This window comes from Cibotium barometz, chromosome 20 (assembly GCF_041138505.1).
Source record: "Cibotium barometz isolate CiBa-2024 chromosome 20, ASM4113850v1, whole genome shotgun sequence".
NCBI lineage: Eukaryota > Viridiplantae > Streptophyta > Polypodiopsida > Cyatheales > Cibotiaceae > Cibotium > Cibotium barometz.
In genome coordinates this window covers 26963299-26986131 of record NC_141065.1, presented here as the reverse complement: position 1 = coordinate 26986131, position 22833 = coordinate 26963299, and the positions used below count along the sequence as shown (strand labels likewise).

The window sequence follows — 22833 nt, the reverse complement described above, 5'->3', positions numbered from 1 at the left end:
TGCCACCAGACCTATTGCAGCTTCAGGCAGTCCCAAAGGCAATGTCACTGGGACTTTGAGGAGCGCTACATTGGCCACAGGACGTGGGACAACCGGTGACGACAAACCAAATGCCCATCGCTAGACTCCTGTGTGCAGCCAGCCATAGGAAGAGTGTCATGGGCTCGCCGATGTCAGGCAACCGCAGGAGTGTTGTCAACCCCAAGCAGCTGAATCTGGCATCCCAACCGAGCAGAGAACTCAATAAGGGGAATTAATCTTGGTCCATCATAGACCACAACAGAGTGAATAACTCTATGAGAACTCAATAAGGGGAATTAATCTTGGTCCATCACAGACCACAACAGAGTGAATAACTCTATGTGAACAATAATAACCCAAGTCTCACTTATATAGTGGCTACTATTGCTATAAACAACTATCCAATCATAAATAACCAGTATACTTGGTATTATTAACCATGAGCCTTAGCCGCCTATATCAACCTGCTTTCCCTAATCCCAAGGCTCCCCTAGCCTTGCTAGATTAGCCCACTAATCCCATGGATTAGCATTAGGTATGTAACATACTTCCCCTCTTAAGACATTTCCACTCTTGGAAATAAAGCAAGGGAAACATAGCCACCTAAAACATCTCCCTCCGAAATCATGTTTCATACCTGTCTAATGAAACCACATAGCTAGGTATCTAGGAATCAGCTCAACTAAAGCTACTATTCCTCCATACTATCATTGTGGAAATAAGACAAAACTAGAACCTACTCAGTCTTGAGGAACATAGCAATCCCTCAATCCCCAACTCCTTAGGAAGTTGGAAGACTTGAAATCACCAAGACAACATAATACCCTGTACCTAGGGAATAACTTCCCAAGCTTCCCCGATCGTAACATCTCAGAACTCTTGGGTACTCTCAAACAACCCAGCATTCCAGTGGGTAACTTCCTTGATGAATGCCTCCTATCATAATATACCCGTGCTCTATCATGAGCACTCCCGATAGCATTCGATGCACCAAATAGCTATTTTCTCAGAAATCTCTAGCCACATCAATCCAAATACTCTCAAGTCCCATAGTTACCGAAGTTGTAGGTTGAAAACCGTACATCAACATACTTAAGACTGTAATCGGTATCTAAATGCTAGTACAACATAGATAAAGCTGACCATAGGGACGTACCTCTCCCAATCAGATGGTCACCTAGAGACGTATGCATAAAGCATACCTTCCAAAACCAAATGCACCCTCTTGTTTGCCCAACAAACTGAGGATGATCAGCAAATACTTCCCTATCCGAGAATCATATAACTATCAAGTATCTCTGCACTCTCATCATAAGTAACCTTAGAGAATGCTCCTATCAAGATTGTGTTCAATCCAAAACACCACTGCTATAAGACATCGAGACCATGTTCAAACCAGAACACCACCGATAAAACCCCTCTAGTGCAAGTCAATATCTGTCAATGCAAATCCATGCAATGACTACAAACCATCCACCCTTTTCCAAGGTTAACTTCTCCTAGAGTTATACCTTCAAGTTCTAAAGTTTCAAGGAAACTCAGGCTATTGAACCCCACACTAAACATAACCTAGCTATCACCCAAAGTCCTATGCTTAGCATCATCGCACGCAAACTTGATCAAATCATATGGTCTCCTAGTGCCGCATGCATACAGCATTCCACCAAAATATGATATATCCTCTCTGTTTCTTGATAGACTGAGAACAATCATAATGAGCAGGAACTCAACCTAGTCAATTCTTGATTGCTTGAAGTACCTAGAAATATCAAGTTGTGCCAAACCACTGTGTCAAGGTAATCCAGATGCCAGACAACATCACAATGTTACTAGGACCAAGTCAAACTAGTATAACCCCACCACTCAGCACTCTACCACACAGTCCTTGCACACAGTCCTTGATAATAAATCCAATAACTGAATATATGCTTTCTAGATCACATCGGAGGCTAAAACATCTACCTCACTGAAAACCTGTAAACCGCAAATGAAGTAGACCCTAGTATCCCATACCACTAGGATATGCCCCATATACATTTTACAAATCCATCACTCACCAGTCTACGGACCCCGAATATTAAATTGCTAGTGATATCCGACACACAAACTAACCCTTCACAGAAGAATAAATCTATCCATTCAACGACTAAGAGCAGTAGCTCTGCGCTAGTACCTGACCCGCCATCGCTCTCCCTGCTCCAGTGTGCCTTGCACCTGTGTGCAGCCCCTTTTCCTTCGTGCCTAAGCCCTTCGGCTGCCTCCCGCTAGCTCCCCTTGGCCCTCCTCGCCTTTGCCCGCCTGCCCTTTGGGCGGCTTAATCTCAGAAATATGCACAAACTCAGAAGAAGAAGTGTCCTCCACAGGTACCAAGTGTGCCACCAAAGCCCGAAACACCACAAACCCCCTCTGCAAAAGGGAAAGACCACCGGAGAGGAAAACGCAGCCAGAAGAGGGCTGCTGTCCTGAAAAAACAGGCTTCCAATGTCCAAACTCCACGTCGAGAAAAATGCTGATTGGAAAATTACCTGATGGCTGCAAGTGATGAAGCCAATCTGGAGAGAAAGTGACCAGCAGGTGCTGTCCAGAAAACGCAGCGAGAAAAACGCAGAGGAGAGGGTGCTGAAAATAGGGCCGAATCTGGGGCAGTAGAGGAGTCGCTGAACCGGGAGCGATGATACCATGAAAGAGTGCACAGAGCGGAAGCAAAGTGGCACTAGAGTGTGCTGAATAGAGAGTGCAAGAGAGAGAGATATGGAGCAACTATGCTGAATATATTGAAGCAAAACAGTCCCAAGCAAGAGACCCTAGAAGTCTCATAAGTGAGGGAGCAAAATATGTACAACTGAATGAGAAATGAGAGGCCAGCACCACCTATTTATAGGTGAGGTATGCTGGCCGACTGGTAAAATACCAAAACAGCTGGGAAAAATCCCATAAAAATATGGAAAAAAGGGGTGGCCAGCCCACAATCAAGGGCCATACAAAAGGGACCAAATGGGCACCAGAAATGAGCAGAAACTGGGGATGAATGTGCTAACAGCCCTCCTGGTCTGCCGACGAGGATAAGCTTTAGTGAGGTCTCCCATCTGCCGGCAGATGAAACATTTGCCTAGGAGACCAGAGAGCACAACTCTCTGCAAAATAGGGTCCCCCCAAAGGCTAGGAAGCGATATGGCATGAGGACCCCTAAGAGGGAATGCATATACGAAGGGATGGAATTCCAGCTCTGAGCAAGAGCCGATGGGGAGGGATTCTATCACTCTCTCGATAGCACCATCTATCACTGGGAGGGGAGGAAGGTATTCCTGGAAAGTAGACTGTCACGGGAAAGCCTGAGACACCAGCCAAAGGATCGGACGTTGGGCCAATGCTGTGCTACCACCTCGCAAAGAAGGCATGGGCTGTACATAGTGTGACGGGGCTCAACTCCACCTCGCAAAGAAGGCATGGGCTGTACATAGTGCGACGGGGCTCAACTGCATGACTCTGTCCGACGCTACAGATGAACTTAACTCAGCTTGATAGTAGCCACGCCCCAAGGAGGGATGAATGTCAACGATCTTTCCAAGCGTGCCAAGAACAGATCCTTGAATTGTTCGCACACCGTGTGGCTACCCATAATCTTGCATACCAAGGTGGGGGCCAAAAAAGAGGCAACTATCGAAGTGAGGAGCTACAGATTCTCTTTTGAAAAGGAGAGGCAAGGGATGGTGGCCTCAGTCGGGGATGACAGAGCGGCTGCCATGGAGTCCTCCGGGGGGTTGGAGACTAGAAGATGCGAGTCTTGCCACAAAGAAAAAAGCTCAAAAGCTCAAAGCACATGACGAGGAAGATGGTAAGGAGGGGGGGAAGCTAGTGAGAGTGCGATTAGCTAGCAAGGCAAGGGCAGCTATGGCAATGCAGGGCCGAAAAAAGGGGGGGACTGGGGCGAGGGAGGGACATCAGAGTGGGCAGTGGGGAGGAGGCGGAAGACATAGAGGGGTGAAGGTGAGGGGCAGGGTGACGAGAAAGGTGGAGGTGGAAATGAGGTGAAGGCTAGGAGGGCCGAGGGGGGTAGTTGGGAGGTGAGGGCGAGGAGGGCCAAGGGACACAACGGGAGGCAAGGGGAGGAGGGCAAAGGTGAGGGGGCTAAGGAGGCAGGCGAGAGGTGAAGGCGAGGAGGGCCTAGGGGGCACAGGCGAGGAGGGCCAAGCAAGCTTTTGTGATGGCTGCTCCGACTTCTCTTCATATGTTCTCTGAGTCTGCAAAGTTGGATGGTTCCAACTACACCCTCTAGAGCATTCCCGCTCCCCTCCGGCTACGCCAGACCCGGAGCAAAGGCAGTCGGCCACCTCAATCCGCCGTTTGATCCATCGTTTTACAAAGCCAGTAGAGATGACCATCACTACCTCTCCAGTGCGGGCTCTCCCTCTAGAGTCACCAGGCAACACCCCCCCCCCCCAAGGGTCCTGGGGCAGCCAGTTGACTACAGCTTTTTCCAATGCCCTCCCATCGAAGAGCTGATAAGTTCGAGGAGACAGTGGCTCCCATTCGCATGTGTGGTGTTTTATCACTCTGGACACCCCAGAGAGTGGCGTGATGATCTTCTCCTTCCCACTGAGTGCAGCAGTGCACGTGACAGACTAGAGAATGGAGTCAATGTCCACCACCTCTATTCAAGGGCAGGCCATAGAGCTCTTGCACCATTTGCATGACCTGCGTATTGCTTATGCACCTCTGGCCTTTGGCTCCGATGGAGTTGGGTGGCTTGGGCCTTAGAGATCAGGTAGGGGAGATGGTGTCCTCCAACTTGGAGCTATTGCTTTTTGTGTTCCTTCATGTTTCAGTGGAAGCACCCCTTCCCCCCTCCTACAGATACCCGCATTGTGACGGGTGGAGTCAAGAGTATGCATACCACAGGGCTCGAACAAAGTGACATCACATGGAGGCCAAGGGTTTGTGTCCATTTGGCGGTGCAGGTTCGCCACAGGACCAACACTGATTACTCTCCATTGAAACCCATGCCCAAGACTCTTCAAGGGGAGTACTTTAGGTACGGTGCGGTATGGTACGCGACGGTACGAGAACGTAAAGTATGCATCAAGATAAGTACTTTAAGTACGTTCACATTATATATATATATATATATATATATATATATATACACATATATACATATGTACGTATGTACGTACGTATGTATAAAATAAGGAATATCTAGCATCTATACAAAAATAGCATTAAAGACAATGGTAATATTGAAATCAAAACTAATCTATTAACTACTGAGCAATGACCACTGAAAATAATTTAAAAACGGGCCAAATAAGTGTTGTGCATTGAACCTCATATTTGGTACGAAGACCTTATCCGTACGAGGTACGGTACGTATGGAGTGGTACGGAAAGTACTGAAGGTACACATTCGATGAGTACGGGTACGAAATGCAACTATGGACAGTTCTACTTCCCACCGATCTTAGTTATGTGGATTTCCTCATGGAACATCCACGGCTTGGGGGGGCCACAATGCTTTCAGAGACGTGTGTCCTTAGAGAGGAGCTCCACAGAGCAACGCTTGGTGGACCCATTGACACTCTCCTCATTCACGAGCACCATCTTCCAGAGGGACGTACCCACCAATGCGGGAAGATCTTGCAAGGCAGGAGTCACACCTTCTAGTCCCATTCTTTTGGCCCCTCCAAGACATAGGTTTTCCGTAGAGAGCAACTATTGCCAACACTGGTCGATGCAGGCACCAGTCAGGATTGGAGAGGACTATGTAGGCTTCCTGAATGTATATGCACTGAACATTGCAGTAGGCAGGGCCACCTTCTGGAGTACAGTTCGTCATTCCTTGCCGCAAGCAGATTTCTAGTGTATGGGTGAGGATTTAAACATGCTAGAGCCAGCAGAGGACAGACTCGGAGGTGGCATGGCTACAATATCTAGTACAGAGTACTCGGTTTGGGAGGACTTGATTTTGGCTCTCAAGGGACAGGACCCTTGGCATCTTCCAGAGTTTGAACACAGCCCCAGGAGTCTCTGTTTCTCTAGATCCAATAGAATGAGTACTAGCCCTAACCTATTCAGATCAGAGCAGTTCTATGTAGATGAGTGGGCTTGTGGTCATGGTGGCATGATTGGTATTTTGGCAGGCACTACTTTCTCCGATCATGCACCGGTTATTCTCTCCCCAGAGGAAGCAGGACAGACATTTGAGTACCCGAATTTTCTAGATAGCCTCATCCAGGACTCTAAAACTTGTTGCAGGATAGAGGGGATTTGGGAGAGACAAGATTTTCACTCAGGTGGGTGCAGCTGCACAGGCGCCTTGGATACAGGCCTTGGAGAGATTGGCAGTCTATCTCAAGAGCAATGCAGAGCAGATTGCTATCTTCCGAGAGCAGGAGAGGAGCATTCGCAAGAGCCTAGGCTGCTAGCTTCTCTTCAGCGGCTTCAGGAGAGTCCACTAGATAGAGCTCAGACCCATAGAGGAACAGAGGGTGGAGTACAAATACCATGTCAAAGCCTCTTTTTGGACGCAAGCAGGAGACAGGGTCACTGGGAAGTTCTTTGAGATTGTAGGCCCACACAGGCGGAGAGATAGTATCCGTAGGTTGCGAGGCCAAGAAGGATCTATTGTTACAAATCCCTCAATGAGAGAGCCATTACCATAGATTTTTTCAGCTCTCTTCTCACAAGTGCCCCCATATCCTCACAAGTGCTAGATGTGCGTGAGCGGGTTTGGCGGCATACAAGAGAGGTGGTCTCACTCTCCGGCCCTTCCTCCTGAGCTAGCGGACGCTATGATGGCATTACCTAGGGGCGAATGCCCAGGAGAGGACGGGCTTCAAGTCTCCTTATTTCTCCGTCACTAGGATCTCATGGAAGGTGGCCTGAGAGCTACCTTCAATGAGATAATGGTTATGGAAGCCATGCCAGAGAGGTTTTCTAAGCAAAGAGAGTGGTGACAAATTGGAGATTCGGCTGTGGAGACCCATCACCCTCCTAGGGACCACCTACAAAATTCTGGCCAAGGCCATTAGCCGAAGATTACAGCCCTTCCTCCCCGACTTGATTCATGGTAAATAGACAGGTTTCGCTCAGGATCGGAGCATTCTAGACAACATCTTCACCTTTTGAGAAGGGACCGCTTCGGCTAGGATGCATCAGCAAGATCTCATTGTTCTCCTTCTTGACTTCGAGGAAGCCTATGACAAAGAAGATTGGGCTTTCTAGAGAGGACGATGTGCAGGATGGGTTCTCCAAAGGACTGGGTCCGACCATTTGGCCACCCAAATGGTCTACACTTGCTTTCTCATTATGTGTATACATTGGATTGGCGTCCATGGCTATTATGCAAGGGATTGATGCCAATCATTTGATACTCTAGATTTGGCTTTCCGTTGGGACTTGTGCCTATGTGTACATGCCTAGAAATGCCGGAGGATTGATGTTCCACTAGGTCTGGTACCTCATGTACTTGCCTTGAACACGTCTATTTTGGTAGTGCTATGAACGGGGATTGTCTATACCAATGTTGCATTGCATAGCATCTTTATGTGCTTGCCTGCAAATCATAGTCACAAGAAACGTTTCGAGGTTTTTGGGGTTTTGTTTCGAAAGGTTTCGTCCCTCGACTAAGAAACCTTCGAAAAATCAATAATTTCATAAAGTATTAAATACTTAAAGAAAATATAGTAGCCATCTAAAAACAGTGTAATGATGAAAAAATGGTCTCTTCTCACATATCTCGGGGAACCATCCTTCTTTTGGTGAGGCATTATGGCAATTTTGCTTGATTAGATGCCACAAGTGGTTCAATCAAGAACTCTTAAGAAATTGAAGAAGAGAAGGTAGAAATTGGGAAAGATTTTAGACATTGAAGGAAGAAAAAGAGGAAAGAAGATAGGAGAAGAAGAGGAAAGGAAAAGAAGAGCAAGGGAGAAGAAGAGGAGAGAAGAAGATAAAGGAAGAACATGAGAATGAAGGAAGGAGTAGAGGTGAAAGAAGTAGCAGAAGAAGAAAAAGGAAAGGAGGGAGGCAGGAGAAGAAGAGGGAAGGAAGGTGATAAGGAGGATATGGAAGAAAAACAAAAATTAAGAAATCCCAAAAAAAATCAGGGGAGAAAAAAACAAAATTTGGGCGAAACTTCCGTACTAGAGAGGTTTCGAGGTTTTTAAAAACCGTTTCGAAGTTTCGAGGTTTCGAGGTTTCGAAAGCTAGAAACACGTTTTTTTGTTACTATGCTGCAAATTGAATTTGCATGTTGTTTTTATGCTTGCTTGAGCAATGTGTAGTTCCGGGTAAGGGGACACCTGCCAGTGAACCGTGCGTGTGAAATTGTTTGCTGACATGGTTATGCGGGTGGTAAGTATTGGTCAAAGTTGAGCCTCATGATCTCATAATAATTTATAAGTGAGTGTGTACACACTTTACTAAGTTTTGGGCGACCAAACCTCACTTATAAATTATGACCATGTTAGCAATCATCTCCTGTCTGTATATTTACACCAAGGCCTCTGTTGTGGGTGTGCCCGCCCGGTTTAGGTGTTTTCTCATTTTTCCCCACTCTCCATACGTTTTCCCTATTTTTTTTGGTGTGGGAGGTTGTCTTGTGTCAATCAAACTGTTCCAGATGGAGCTCCCCAAACCCTGTTTCGCTCCCTTCTGCCTCTGATCCTTCCTCCGCCTCTGTTCCTCTGCCTTCGCTTCCTTCCTCCATCGCTGCGCCCCTCTTTCCTCTTTCGTCTCTTTCCTCCTTCGCTGCCTGAATCGCTCCCCTCCACCTCCGCCTCTGTTCCCTTGCCTTTGCTTCCTTCCTCCTTCGCTGCCCCCTCCTCCTTCCTCATTTTCCTCCTCCTTCGCTGCACCCATCCGCTTCTTTCCCAGCTTCACCCCCCATCCTCCTCCGCCTCCCCTCCTTGCCTTTGCCCGCGCTATTTCGCCTTTCCCTCCACTCTGTCTGCCCCTGCCCCTGCCCCTGCCCGCCCTTCTCTTCCCTTTGCGCAGCACTGTTGTGCTGCCCGTCCCCGCCCCTCTTCGCCCTTTCCAGCCTTTTCCCCTTGCTTCGCTTTTTTTTTTTTTTTTTTTGCTTTTCCCTTTTCCACCCTCCTTTCCTTTCCTCCTCCTCAACACCTCCCCCTTGGTTCGGATTGCTCCTCATCCGGGTTCAAGTCGGCCTTTTTCCTCGATTAGCATCATGGCCAATCATTCTCCCTCGGCCAGGCGAACCATTGTATTTTCCGAAGCCGAGCTCGCGGTCCTCTACGCCGAAATAGAAAAAGACTCCAAAACGACCCTCATTGCCAAAATCTTTGGATCTCACCTGTCCCGTCTCCAGGCTCGGGATTGGGTCCTAGCGGCTCTGCCCTCCGACCTCGCTCTACACTTTCGAGATGTCAGGTTGCTTGGAAGAGGTTTCTTCCAAATGGATTTTGATTCTGAGGACGCAGCCTCAGAGGTTTTGAAGGGCAGCCCTTTGCCATTGGGCCCGAGGAAGATATTCTTTCTTCCCTACTCCAGCTATTTTGACCCTGTTGAGGAAGACCGGAACCGTTTCTCGATTACTCTCAGATTCCCAGGTCTTCCTCGCGCATATTGGCCTATGTTAGAGGCCATCGGGTCTGCCTTTGGGCTTGTTCTTCAAGTGCCCCCCCTTCACGCCTTGCCGACATCTTCTACCCAGGTGGTCACTGCCTCGGCGGATGCTGTCCCCAGGGTCATGGTTCTTGCCCGTGACATTAAGCTCTTTGAGGACTATGTTTTGCTTCCGGGTCCTTGTGGCCCTTTGAAGCAACGTATGGAGATTGCAGGTAAACCCGATCAGTGCCGGGTTTGTCACCAACAGGGTCACTTTGCTCGAGATTGTCCTTGGGCTCGAGGTCGCAGGAGGCCTCGTAAGCCTCTCAGGCGCCACCTCCCTTGGTTCCTTCTCGTCCTTCAGTCTGCCAGGTGTGGCGAGCTGTCTCTCACGCCCGCCCCCTGGTGCGATTTATGGGAAGGCTTCCTCGGTTCATGTACAGATAGATGATGTTTCTGGTCAGAGGGATGTATCAGCTGATGCATCTTTGCAGAGAGATGATATCTCAGATCAGGATGACTTTGTGGAGTCCTCTCTACTTGGAGGGGGCGATATGCAGGATGTTCAGCACAGTGGGGATCATGTATTGCAGGATTTTCAGCATGATGCCATTGCCCTTGATGCCCCGCAAGGCGACTAGGTTTCTCGTACATATGCAGGCACGGTGCAGGGCCTCGGACAAGGACTTTGCCCCGTGGATTTTCCCGTCCTCCAGCATTATGAGAGGCGTCCTCAGGCTGCCCATCGTCTTCTTAGATCGGGGGTCAAACCCTCTTCTCTTCCATGAGAATCGTCTCATGGAATGTTCAGGGCCTTGGAGGGCTTCCCACCCGTGGGTGGTAGGAAGCGCCTTTTGAAGGACCAACTTCACCCTGCTGTTATAGGAGGGCCTATGGATGTGCTTTTGTTGCATGAACACAAATTGGATAGATCTCAGTGTGGCAAAACTGGTAAGATGCTTTCTGGCCACACCTTTTGGTCCTCGACAGTTGGGACTAGAGGGGGTGTTTGTATTTCAATGGCAGCATCTATTATACCTCATGTTATTGGGCACGGTGTTATCATCCCTGCTAGAGCGCAGTGGATCTTGATCATGCATGAGGGTCAGAAATTGGGAATCTTGAATATCTATGCACCTAACGTGAGAGGTGAAAGGGTGGCCTTTTGGGACACCATTACAAATGTCATTCCCCAGGTTGATCATTAGATAGTGGGAGGAGATTTGAATATGGTTGAGCAACCTTCTGACAAGAAGGGTGGACGCGAAGGGGGTTTACACCCTTTGGAGTGAACCTCATGGGAGAGGTTCACGCTTTCCTTTTTTGGCAGGGATTGTTGGACTGAGGATGACTTCTAGAGAAGGCCAAATTCCTTATTTTTCTCTTGGCCGCAGGAGCAGGGATGAGAGCATCTTTGCACGTCTGGACAGGTTTTGTGTGGATGATTGGTCCTTGGACAGAGGAGGCACCATTGCTATTATGCCTGGCACCACCAAATCCGATCACTGCCCCGTCGTTTTGTGTCTCAGGGAGCCTGGGGCTCGCTCGGCCTCTCCCCGTATCCATATCCCTGACTCTCTTTATCTAGATGCTGACATCTCCCTTGAGATCAGAGAGAGATGGAGATCTTGTGACGGTCCTAATCCTCGTCATAATATTGCGCTAGCTCTTGAGAGGACCAGCCATCATTATCATAGCATTGCCTTGTCTAAGAAGAAGGAGGCTCTGGACAAGGAGAGAGCTATTAGGCATGGATTGCTACTCTTCAGAGGGAACATGAAAAGCATCCACATGCGACTTGGATTACAGACCTCTTGACCACAGTTAGAGCAGAGCTGCTGTTGGCCATGGACAGGAGGGCTGAGTTCGCCTTTCATGCGAACGAGGCCTTTTGGACTCAGATGGGTGGCAGATGCAACAAAGAGTTTTTTTCAGCACACAGGCCTTCCCATAGCAGGGATTTTGTGAAGTACTTGCAGGATTCACAGGGTGAGGTTCAGATTGAGCCTGATAAGGTGAGGGGTATTGCTTCAGAATTTTATCTGTCTTTGTTGACTGCAGAGGTGCCCTCCCCTCACAGAGATGTGGCACGGCAGAAAGTTTGGGAGTGCATGCCCAGGCTCATTTCAGATGCTATGTGTTCTTCCCTGGATGCCCCTTTCTCGAAGGATGAATTCCTTCACGCACTGCATGCTCTTTCCAGTGGTTCATGCCCAAGGAATGATGGTCTTTCTCCCGCCTTCTTTATTCTTTTTTGGGATCATATTGGAGATGCTATCACTGTTGCCCTTCAGGAAATGTGGTTGTCGGGTATGATGCCTCCATACCTCACGGAGGGGCTAATTCACCTTATCCCCAAGAGTGGGGACAAGACTAACATCAAGCAATGGAGGCCCATCACCCTCCTTGGATCTGCATATAAAATCTTAGCTAAAGCCTTGAGTATAAGGTTGCAGCCGATTCTCCAAAGGACTATCCATGATACCCAGAATGGGTTCCTCCAAGGAAGGAGTATATTTGATAACATCTTTTCTTTCTGGAAAGCTGTCGAGTGGGCAAAGGCTAGTCAACAGCCTCTTGCCATTCTTTTGCTTGATTTTGAAAAAGCTTATGATAGAGTGGATTGGGATTTTTTGGAGGGCACTATGACACATGGGGTTTTCCCAAAACTGGATCAGAGGTGTGTCTTGCCTATATAGGGAGGCTCATAGCACTGTTTTAGCTTGTGGGGGGCGCGGTGAGCGTTTTCAGATTTCCCGTTCAGTGAGGCAGGGCTACCATTTATGCACCTCCTCATTCCTCACTGCATCAATCCATCAGATATTACTTTGGCTTTATGAGCCCTTTCAGTCCACTATCAGATGTTAATAACATTTTTCTTTCCAAGATGCTAACAATTTGTTTTCATTTTATTTGGGAACAAACTAAAAAAAGCCTAAAAACCATCCAGAGCAGACAGGTATTTACCTTCAAGAGCAGTAAAAGTCGATGCCGAAGTGCTCTGTCATTTGTTCGATCCAAAAGGGCAGTAATATGAGCAGTTCCATCAAAAGGACCTATCACAGAATAATGCTGCTCATAAACAATCGTCATCGCCCTGGCACATAATTCTCTTACAGCAGATCCACCTCCTCCCCCAAACCCATCAAGCTTGCCCACGTCACACCAATCCTCTGATGTACCGATTTCATCCCAATGTGCTCCCTCAACCACTAGTCCCATGTCAGCATCACATAAGAAACGATGATACAATGCCCGGAAAAAGGCAGCTGGGTCTCTAAGAGGGAAATCCTGAGCCCGACCTCCCATCCCCCCACCATCAAGCAAAAGCCTAAGGTAATACTGCCCAACACAGACTTCCTTTGAAAGGCTAGGATACCTAGCCCCAAATTCCAAGTAGTTCCAAGAAAGTTGACTTGAGACCTGTTCTCCATGTCTGTCACCAGTCCCATATCCCAAAACATTAACATCTTCAGTCCGCTCCTTCTCCACATTTAGATGGTGAACCTCAGTTTTCAAAGCTTCTTTTAGCTCTTGCCGAGTCCGTTCATTCCAGATTAGATCCGCCCGACTGTGATCAAGTCCAAACTCCCGCCAAAATTCTGGCCAGTTACAAAGAAGCCGACCTGATCCAACAGGGGTGCTTTCCATCACCACTTGGGCAGGGGCTGGAACATTTGCAGAGATAGGTAGACCAATGCTAGACTCACTTGTCATTGCATCAATAGTGTTTTGATTAGAAAAAGCAGTGGTTAATGAAGCAGAAGCATGAAGATCTGGAGATAAGGATGAAGCTACCCCATCAGCTGTTACATGGTTCTTAAGAAAAGATGGCCCCCCAGCTGAAGTTGATGCTTGCATATTCATGACAGTGGCACTATTTACTTGCACCTGTGCATTTGGTGATGCTATTCCGTTTTCATAGATAGCATCTGGAAGAGGATTTCCCTCTTTCCTATTTGCAGCTTCACTTGCATTCTTTGTGCGAAACAATCTTCCCCTTCTCCGTTGAAGAATGCGCCTCTGTCTCCGTTTTGCAGAAAAACTGACTTGAGTTTCATCAGGATCCAGAGCATCTTCCTCATCATCACATGGAAGTGTATGCAGATATGCAACTAGACCAGGAGGAATCACTCGTGAAAGGAGTTCCAATGCTGGTTGGTACGAGTCTGCCCACAGAGCTACAAGTTGCCTACTGACTTCACAGCGTTCACCAGGATGAAGGAAGAAAGCATGTTCAAGATGCCTCAATAAAGCACCATCACGTAAGGCAGCATCTCTCATGGATTCTGCAGCAATTGCATCCTCCTCTGCAATAGTTCGCATAACCACCGCAACAGTCTCCCTTACACTCTCTGCAGGATGTCCAAACAAAGCAAATAAACGCCTTCGTAGTCCTGCCACCTGTCGTAGCATTTCCACAAACATAGAGTGGTCTGTTGTCTCACTCTGAGGTTCACAAAGCATTGCCTCCAACACCTCCACAACTGCCATTGACAACAAAGGTGACACAGACATTGACTTGAGTCTGTTGACTAGGATCGTTATGTATGATTGATGCCCAAAAAGGGCAGACTTTGCATGCATCAAAGTCGCATGTCTCTCTCCCTTTGAATTGAGAACATAACTGCTCTCCCCTGGGCCACCTCCAATAAGCACAGCAATAAGACTGGCGCCCTCTGCTGCTACTCCTTCAGACCCACTTCGCAAGAGGCCCATAATTCGCTGCACAGCAATGGGCATAGAAACAACAACTGAAAATGCAGATGTGGAACCAAGTAGCCGCCTTAGGCAAGCAATAAGGCCCATCAATGTTGCTGATGCTTTTGGTGATGGAGAGGGTGGTGGAGGGGCCTCTGGGGGCAAGTTCGGTGGAGCAGGAAGCATGGATAATAATGCCATGAGTGTCACATCTGCTACCTCAGTGTTGGGTTGTAAACCACTATAGGGAACACAGGCATTGAATTCTCTAACCCTGCGCCAAAATTTTGCTTTTGATCCAGGAATGGAGCCACCTTCAGCTACAGCATCCTTAGCAGCTGTAGCAAGGTGTTTTAAATGCAGAGCCTCACCCTCAATGTCTGCAAATAGACGGTGGTGAGAGGAACTTGCAGGTTGAGATAGTGGTGGAACTTTGCCACATGGAGGATCAAGGCGGTGACCTGGAAGGGTCAATCTTGGCAAAACTGGTACAGGCCGCTGCCCCTGCACATGAGGATAAACACCGTAAGCTGGAAACCTGATCCTCAAAAGTTTCTAGTCAAACCCATTGAAGCATTAGAGCTCACCTCCATCTGCACAACATCTTGTACAGCAGCCAATAAACTGTCACGAGATGTACTTGAATATACCTGCAAAATGGTACTGTCCTATTATAATTTATATCACATGTGAGCATTGGCTAGATAGCCTCTTAGGACACGTAGCATCCATTGACATGCCTGATTACTCGTATACTCGTATAAAAGTCCCCTGAAATTACATAAATGATATATTCTAGGAATATCCACTCCTACCGCTACAAAACAAATAGCTGAGGTTAGGCATTGACTGCTTACATGAATCAGACAGCCATCGTTGAACTCTATGGCAAACAACTGTGGCTCCTCTAAGAAACGGACTAGAGCAGCTACTGAAGATAAAGGCCGGACAATGACTGCCTGCATTCGCAAGGAGAATATAATGAGAACGCATCCAGGTATGATTAACTTAAACACAAGATCCCATGCTAGGACTTGAGCATGATTTTATAAAGAAATTAAGTGCTGTTTCTTCTCTTCAACTGTACAAGACAGGTTTTCATGAGCCAGAATAGACCTCATAATTATCTGGTCTCCGCTCCACAAGGGATAGCTTTGTCAACACAAGTTGTCTGGGTACAGAATCACCATTGTCACCTAGCCCACCTTTCCCCCCCTGACCAAAGCTTGTGCCTGCGCTATTCGCGGTGCCATGCCCGGCAGAACGAAGTCTAGTCACAGACCACTCTCCATATCGTGTTTCCTCCGCACCAACTGCCACCATAGCTGATTCATGTCCAAAAACAAAGTTATCAGCTGAGATCCAACACAAAAACAATAATAGTTGGCTATGGTGAGGTGTACAGATTTACCTCTTTGCTTCAAAAATTCTGTTGCCCCAATGGTTTGTGAACTATCAATTATCAACGTCAGACCCATCTGTGTCTTGGCCACGTTTGTCTGTCAAAAGTGACAAAGTCCATAATTACTCTTTTAGAAGACACCTAACATTAGGGTCTCACAAAGATTTGATGCTAGGACACTTACCAGCTTTGAGAGAATAGCTGAGTTTGACACACCAGAAGCTGCTATAAATGCTTTACACTTCCGGCCATATAGTGGACACAGAACAAACCCACCTCCTTCCACACCTTTTCTCCCATAAGCATCAGCAAGAAGAATGATACTGGGTGAATCCATATCTCGAAAATCAAGACACCATCGCAGATCCCCCGTCTTTGGTTGTCTAACTTCGACCCCAACAGCTGTAATCCGTATAGTCTGTATCAAATCAATATCCACGCTAAGCTGAAGCCCATATAATAGACGTATGCCAAAAATCAAGAATAATAGCATCATTGAATACATGAAGCAGAGGGACAACCACTAAACACATCAGGCACACAACACACACACCCACACACCCCGTGCACGTACAGTTTTTCAAAGCTTCTACTTGCAAACTGCTAGGAAATTGAGAGAAAGAAATAAAGAAAGCTCTATTAATGTCTATAAAAGACCAAACTGTCTATGAGACCAAAAGTGTTACAATGTGTCCATGAAGTGACAAAATCAAGGAAAAAAACATGATGAAAAAACCCAACTGGAGCTGAGAGAAGAACAATGACCCTGTAAGTGCCACCGGAACAATATGCTACAATGATACAATGCGAGGGGATCAAAGTGGGTCTTCGCAATCTATGACTATATAGAGGCTCTCCACATCCACTGCCTGTGGAGGGTCACACCTGTATCTTTGGAGGATCTCTCGGATCTGAAGCTGTTGGGTGGAGCATCTCCTCGGATCAATGGGTCTCGGAGGTCTAGCTCGTTGCACCTGAATCGCTCTATCTAGGGAGACACACGAGAGGTGGGGTGGCACAAGCGGCACATGTGCTGTCAATGTGTGTTGCCTCGTCCACCAAGTAGGAGCATCCGGGTCAAGGCCATCTCATGGTCGTCGCGGCGAGTGTTACCACCCGTACACGTGGCAACACGTGGGACACATACACACTGATATGCGGGATTTACACGCTAGTAATGCGTGGGACACACGGGCATTGCATGGGAAAACCAACGGCAGCATACTATTGCACATCATCACTTATAATAATGTCTGAACGGGTAACGTTCGTGTGTGACGGTTGTAGGCCAAAGACCCAATGATATGTAGCATGGGGGTACCAGCAGGGACACAGGGGACGCGTGAGTATGGTGGAACCCAGTCATAATGTTTGGCTGGCCGGATGGTGTAAAATTGGGGAAAATCAAAACTTACAGGGGGAAATTGTAGGAAAATTCTCAAGTGAGATTAAGAAACGAGAAAACGGAAACGAAGACAGCTCCTCCCAAGAAACGGAGTTTCCACAACTTTTGGATCATACAAGGTCACCTAGGATCCCTAACACTACGATACCACTGTGTGTCTAGTGCGAAGGCTCACATTCTGTCTTCACCGCATCAGCACAAAAACGTGCAAAGAAACCTACAGATGACCTACTTTTGCTTTTGATCCAGCACTTTCCAATAACTGTCCATGAAACAACATGCAAGCCAGCAACTACTTGCACCAACTCCAATGCACTCCGGTGGCAGAAACACTACTCCTTAGAAGTGATGCACCAAATCTGTATCCACCACCAGTACTGCTTGCCACCTGACCACCATCTCCTTGTGGAAGATACTCCAAGCAATTCTTTGCTGGTACACCAAAGCAAAAACTCAGACTGTTGTCTGTAAAGTCCCCGAGAAATCTGCTACGCGTGAAGACACCAACTAACGCATCTTCCTAAACCTATGTTACCAACTGGCACATCCTCCTCTGAGATGAAGACAAATCTGGTGACATGCCTTCCTATGGTGGCTCCATGACATCAAAAAGTAAAGGTACTCCTGTCACATGCATCCCGCACTTGGATGCCACGTAGACATTTTTGTACAGAAGGTGCAGGACCTGGGATGGTGAACTAGTCCCATGTGAGCCCAGTCCGGGACGAGTCAGCCAGGGATCCATCTCAGTTGTCCGAGGTCAGGTGTGCATTGTCCTTCACATGAGTCCAAGGTCAGGTGTGCACTGTCCTGCACATGAAACAGTGCAGTCCGCGCTGTGAGTCTCCCTCTGGAATGATGTCAGTGATTCTGTGTATCTGGTACGGTACTAGATGCCAGATCATTGAGTAGTTAGTTAGGGTTTGCTTTTAGAACAAGGGACCAGCCCATAGGGCTACCCCAAGTCGTAGTGTGGGCATGGGGATGGTGTGAAACCACCCCCACGAGGGCCGGGAAGGCCCTGGCTGTACCCACCAGCCATGGGTAGGCCATGGGGGGCTGTAGGACAGCCCCAGGGGCAGGCCAGGGGTAGCCGACTGGTTATCCAGCCCTAGGACAGGTGTAGGGCAAGTATGGGGCAGCCCATACAGGCTGCCCAGCCTCCAGAACAAGGGGTATTCAGTACCCAGCCTCCCAGGCAGCAGGCGCCTAAGTGCCCAGCCCTGTTTCCCATGCACATAAGTGCCCAGCCATGCAGTAAAGTGATGCGCAGCATTTAAAGGATTATTTGCTGTATTTTCTCAGTCGTGGGACATTTATTGGCTGGCCGACTGCAGTAGTACTGGCCGACTGCATTAGTACTGGTCGACTGCTCATACTGGAGTAGTATAAATAGAGAGCCCACAATCCCATTCATTCATCTCATTTTCTCACCGAGAGCTCAAGCATAAGAGGCTAGACAAGCCAAGCGGGTGCTAAGCAAAGGGGTGAAGGATTTCAGGTCAAGGGCAGGGAATTCCCAGCCAAGAAAGGTCCAAGATTTCTGTATTTTCTTTCAGATTTACATCATTCTAATAAAGCAAATACACCATCCGTGGTGGGGGCCCTACAAAGGGTATTTGGGACCCAATACTGTGTCCTCTCCCTCTCTCTATTTTCTGCACCACATCTCCTTTCAGTTTGTGCGTTAATTTCCGTCGCGAAAAGAGTGCTGATTTCTGAGTATTGAAGTTACCGATTCTTCTCCGAAGCTTCCGCATGTTACAATGGTATCAGAGCCTACTTCAAGTACAAAGATTCAGCAAAGAAACCAGAATTTTTTCTTGCTCGTGTGGTTGGTTTTTAGACGCCGGTGGACTACCCCTTTCGGAGTGCCTCCTGTCCCTCGAAGGACGGTTGGTTTTCAGCCTCCGGAAGCCTCCGGACGTCTCCCACACGGGTAGTGGATGGTCAGATTGTGTTCCCAAAAGGAAGTGCATTTTCCTGCTATGGTGAGCTTCGACGACGAGAGAGACCAAGAACCATGGGACCAGAGTGCACCAGGCAGCCCAGCTAGGGCACCAGGCTTGAGCGTTACAGACATGTTCCAGCAGATGATGCGAGCAATCGCAGAACAGACAACCAAGTTGGATCAGCAGAAGGCGCATATCTTGGCTCTGGAAGAGCGTACCCGTTCTCCAGCATCGCGTTTTCCATCTCCTCCTCCCTCTCCTTCCGTATCCCAGATTCCAGATCCTCATCACAGGGACCCTCTCGCGGGGTCACAGCCGCAGCCAAGCTCTTTGCTTGAGTTGCAGATGCGTGCATTGGAGATCCGAAACGAGAAGACAAAGCCATGCGATGCGTGGAACACGAGCGTTACCTCAGAGCATTGGACGCTAGAGTGACACCGGGGCGGCGCCCTCGAATCATTTTCTCGAGAAAATGAACTTTAGTAAGTATAATGGTAAACTCGATCCCACAACTCTCTATTCATGGTTACATCAATTTGAAGCTTACTTTGCCGCAGTTAGGTCTTAGCCAGTTGGTACTTGGAAGGTGAGGCCATTCCTTGGTGGACTCACTGGGCTCATGCCCACACCAGAGTAGGTATGGCAGCTTATGTGTGGGACGAGTTTGTCCGCGACCTTAAGCAGTGGTTTCTACCGCCCCACTACCTTGAGCGACTCAAAGACGAGTTCCGGGGAGCGCATCAGAACGTGCAACCAGTCCTTCAGTTTGCCAATAGAATTTCGACTTTATATGTCTGCAATTAGGCTTATCTGATACGGACAAGAAAGGGCAGTTTTTCTATGGCCTGGACACGCAAATCCAATGGGAGGTGCGTATGTTTAGGCCAGCCACCTTTGAAGATGCACTCTCGCTTGCGCAGAGTGCAGAAATGAAACATAATGATGGCAAGCCCAAGACTTCCCAGCTGGCTTCTCCCAACGCTACCGCCTCGGGGGACAAAAGCCAGAACCAAACGGGGTCTTCCCCAGGACAGAGCCCGGGAGCCTCTGGCTCCAAGAACTCGAACAATGCGTCTAAGCTTACTCCAGACCAGAAAGCGGAGGCAGGCAAGACAGGTGGCAAGTTGAGTACTGAAGAGCTTTCTCAATACAAGGAGGAGGGTAGATGTTTCTTTTGTCATACAAAAGGACATACTTCTCGAGATTGTCCGAAGAAGCCTCCAAAGCCAGCCGCCGCCACCTCCACAGTGCCTCCACAGCTTCTGTGGTGAGCTCAGCTCCCACACATACCCCAGCGGCTACCCCTAGTTCTTCAAACCCCGGTGCTTCAGTTGGAGCAATTATTAGCCGGGAGCTCGAAGATAAGCAGCAGGACGCCTGTGACCAGGAGTATGAGCGCATTGAATTGCTCAAGTCCTTTGGCTACATAGGTGGCCAGAGAGTCATCGTCTTGTTTGACAGCGGCAGCACGGAGGATGTGGTCACGGAACAGGCCGCTAGGCATGCCCGTTTCGAGCTGACTTTGGTGGACAAATAGGTTGAGGGTTTTAGCACAGGCATGACAACAAGCGTCAAGTATGAAGCTCTAGGTGCTAAGTTAGTTATTCAGGGCATAGAGTTTGTACGTGATTTTATGGTTGCTCCTCTTGTAGGAGCAGACATAATTTTGGGTATTCAGTGGTTTCACAAGTTTCTTCCTGATGTCAAGTGGGACAAGCACGAGTTCCAGATCAATCGGAACATGTTAAACGCCCCGGTGACCATTAAGTGTGAGCCAGGAATTTCGAACTTTCCGCTCATAAGCCACTTGCAGGCTAAGCGAGCAGTCAGGAAAGGTGCACAGTGTGCGATGATTTACATCCAGACAGCCTAGACGGTGGCCAGTCCTTTCGAGAAGTACTCGGTTCTCCATGAAAAGTTCCAAAAGATTTTTCTTCGGGACAGCCTCCCTCCCCAGCTCCCCCCGTCTAGACCGGAGGACCACAAGATTGACCTCCTCCCAGGCTCGGAACCCCCCAGCAAGTTTCCGTATCGCCTTTCCAAGGCAATGGAATCGGAGTTGGACCGCTAACTCCAAGAATTGTTGCAATCTGGCTTCATCTGCCCCAGTGTGTCGCCATTTGCAGCACCGATCTTATTTGTCAAGAAGAAAGATGGGTCTTCTCGTTTGTGTGTCGATTATCGTGCACTCAACAAGCTGACTATCAAGAGCAGATTCCCGATGCCTCGAATTGACTATATTCTCGAGAGGCTGAATGGAGCAAAGGTGTTCTCGAAACTGGATTTAAAGAGTGGGTACCACCAGGTGCGGATTGTGGAGGGGGACATCCCCAAGACAGCCTTCCGTAAGGAACGGGCCCACTATGAATTTGTGGTCATGCCATTTGGCTTGACGAACGCCCCAGCTACATTTAACCGCACGATGATACGTGTTTTCCGGGATTTGATTGAAAAGTGTGTGTTCATATTTCTGGACGACATACTCGTATTTTCAGCTACGGTTGAGCAGCATGACATTGATGTGGAGAAAGTCCTTAAGTTGTTGGAAAGCAACGAGCTCTACGTCAATGAAAAGAAGTCAGAATTTTATCTGTTCCAGGTGCATTACTTGGGATATATAATTAGTGCTGAAGGCATTCGACTTGATCCGGCTAAAGTGGCCGAGATTGTCAACTGGGAAGTACCTCAGACAACCTATGACATTAGACCCTTTGTAGGTATATGCCAGGCATACTCCACCCACGTCGACAAGTTTCTGACCTCTCGGCGGCAGATCTCACTGATCTGCTAAAGGGAGTGAAGACAAGAAGGCAAAAGACTCGAATGACTCCACGAGCGTTGGAGGCATTCCAGAACCTCAAGGTGGCTTTGTCAGAAGCGCCTTGTTTAGCACTTGCCTCGTGGGACGACCCATTTCAGGTGATCACCGATGCGAGTAACATTGCAATTGGAGGTGTATTGCAACAGAATGGTCATCCAGTAGCTTACATGTCTCGTAAGTTACTGCCCGTCGAGAAAAACTATTCAGTCTATGATCGTGAACTCCCAGCAGTTATACAAGCCTTGAAACATTGGAACCATTTTCTATATGGCCGTAACTTCGAGATTCGCACTAACCATCAGGCATTACACTGGATTCAGACAATGCCAAGTGCACAGTGGAGTGATCGACAACACCACTGGAGTCAAATATTCCAGCAATTCGGGGGTATGATTGAGTACCTTCCAAGAAAGGCCAATCCAGCGGCCGATGCTTTGAGCAGGAAGGGACAAGTGTCTACGATTCAGACCACTAGATTTGATCTTGTTGGTACAGGACCGGATGACATGAAGCACACGTACGCGGATTCCGAGGAATTCGGTACACAGTGGGAACAGGCATTGAATGCCACACGACCATGCCACTTTCTGATACACGATGGTTGGCTTTTCTACAAAGGCCGACTATGTGTCATGAAGTTGTTCAGGGCAGCTCTTCTCCATGATGCCCATGACACCATTACAGGTGGTCATAGGGGCATGAATCCGACTCTGGAGAAATTGGAACGGCAATACTATTGGCCAAAGATGAGACGTGATGTATTTACATATGTACAACGCTGTGACATTTGTCAAAAGGTGAAAGCTCCTCGTGGAAAGAAGATAGGGTTATTACAGCCCTTGCCGATTCCGGAGGGTCCTTTCCAAGACATTTCCATGGAATTTGTCACGAATCTGCCTCCCAGTCCGAGTAAGCGTAATACGCAGTGCTTAACTATTGTTGATAGATTTAGCAAATTTGTTATGCTT

The 22833-nt window shown here is 48.1% G+C and overlaps 1 protein-coding gene across 1 annotated transcript in view; it reads right to left on the bottom strand.

Moving 5' to 3' along the window:
- Nucleotides 1-22833, bottom strand: part of GRV2 (DNAJ heat shock N-terminal domain-containing protein) — a 58359-nt gene that overhangs the window by 20413 nt on the left and 15113 nt on the right. Inside the window, exons 4-9 of the mRNA XM_086814675.1 lie at nt 15872-16105; nt 15697-15784; nt 15402-15610; nt 15143-15244; nt 14873-14935; nt 12552-14789 (exon numbers count right to left, since the gene is read on the bottom strand). Coding sequence (XP_086670801.1) covers nt 12552-14789; nt 14873-14935; nt 15143-15244; nt 15402-15610; nt 15697-15784; nt 15872-16105 — 2934 coding nt within the window. The remainder of the gene's footprint in view (nt 1-12551; nt 14790-14872; nt 14936-15142; nt 15245-15401; nt 15611-15696; nt 15785-15871; nt 16106-22833) is intronic.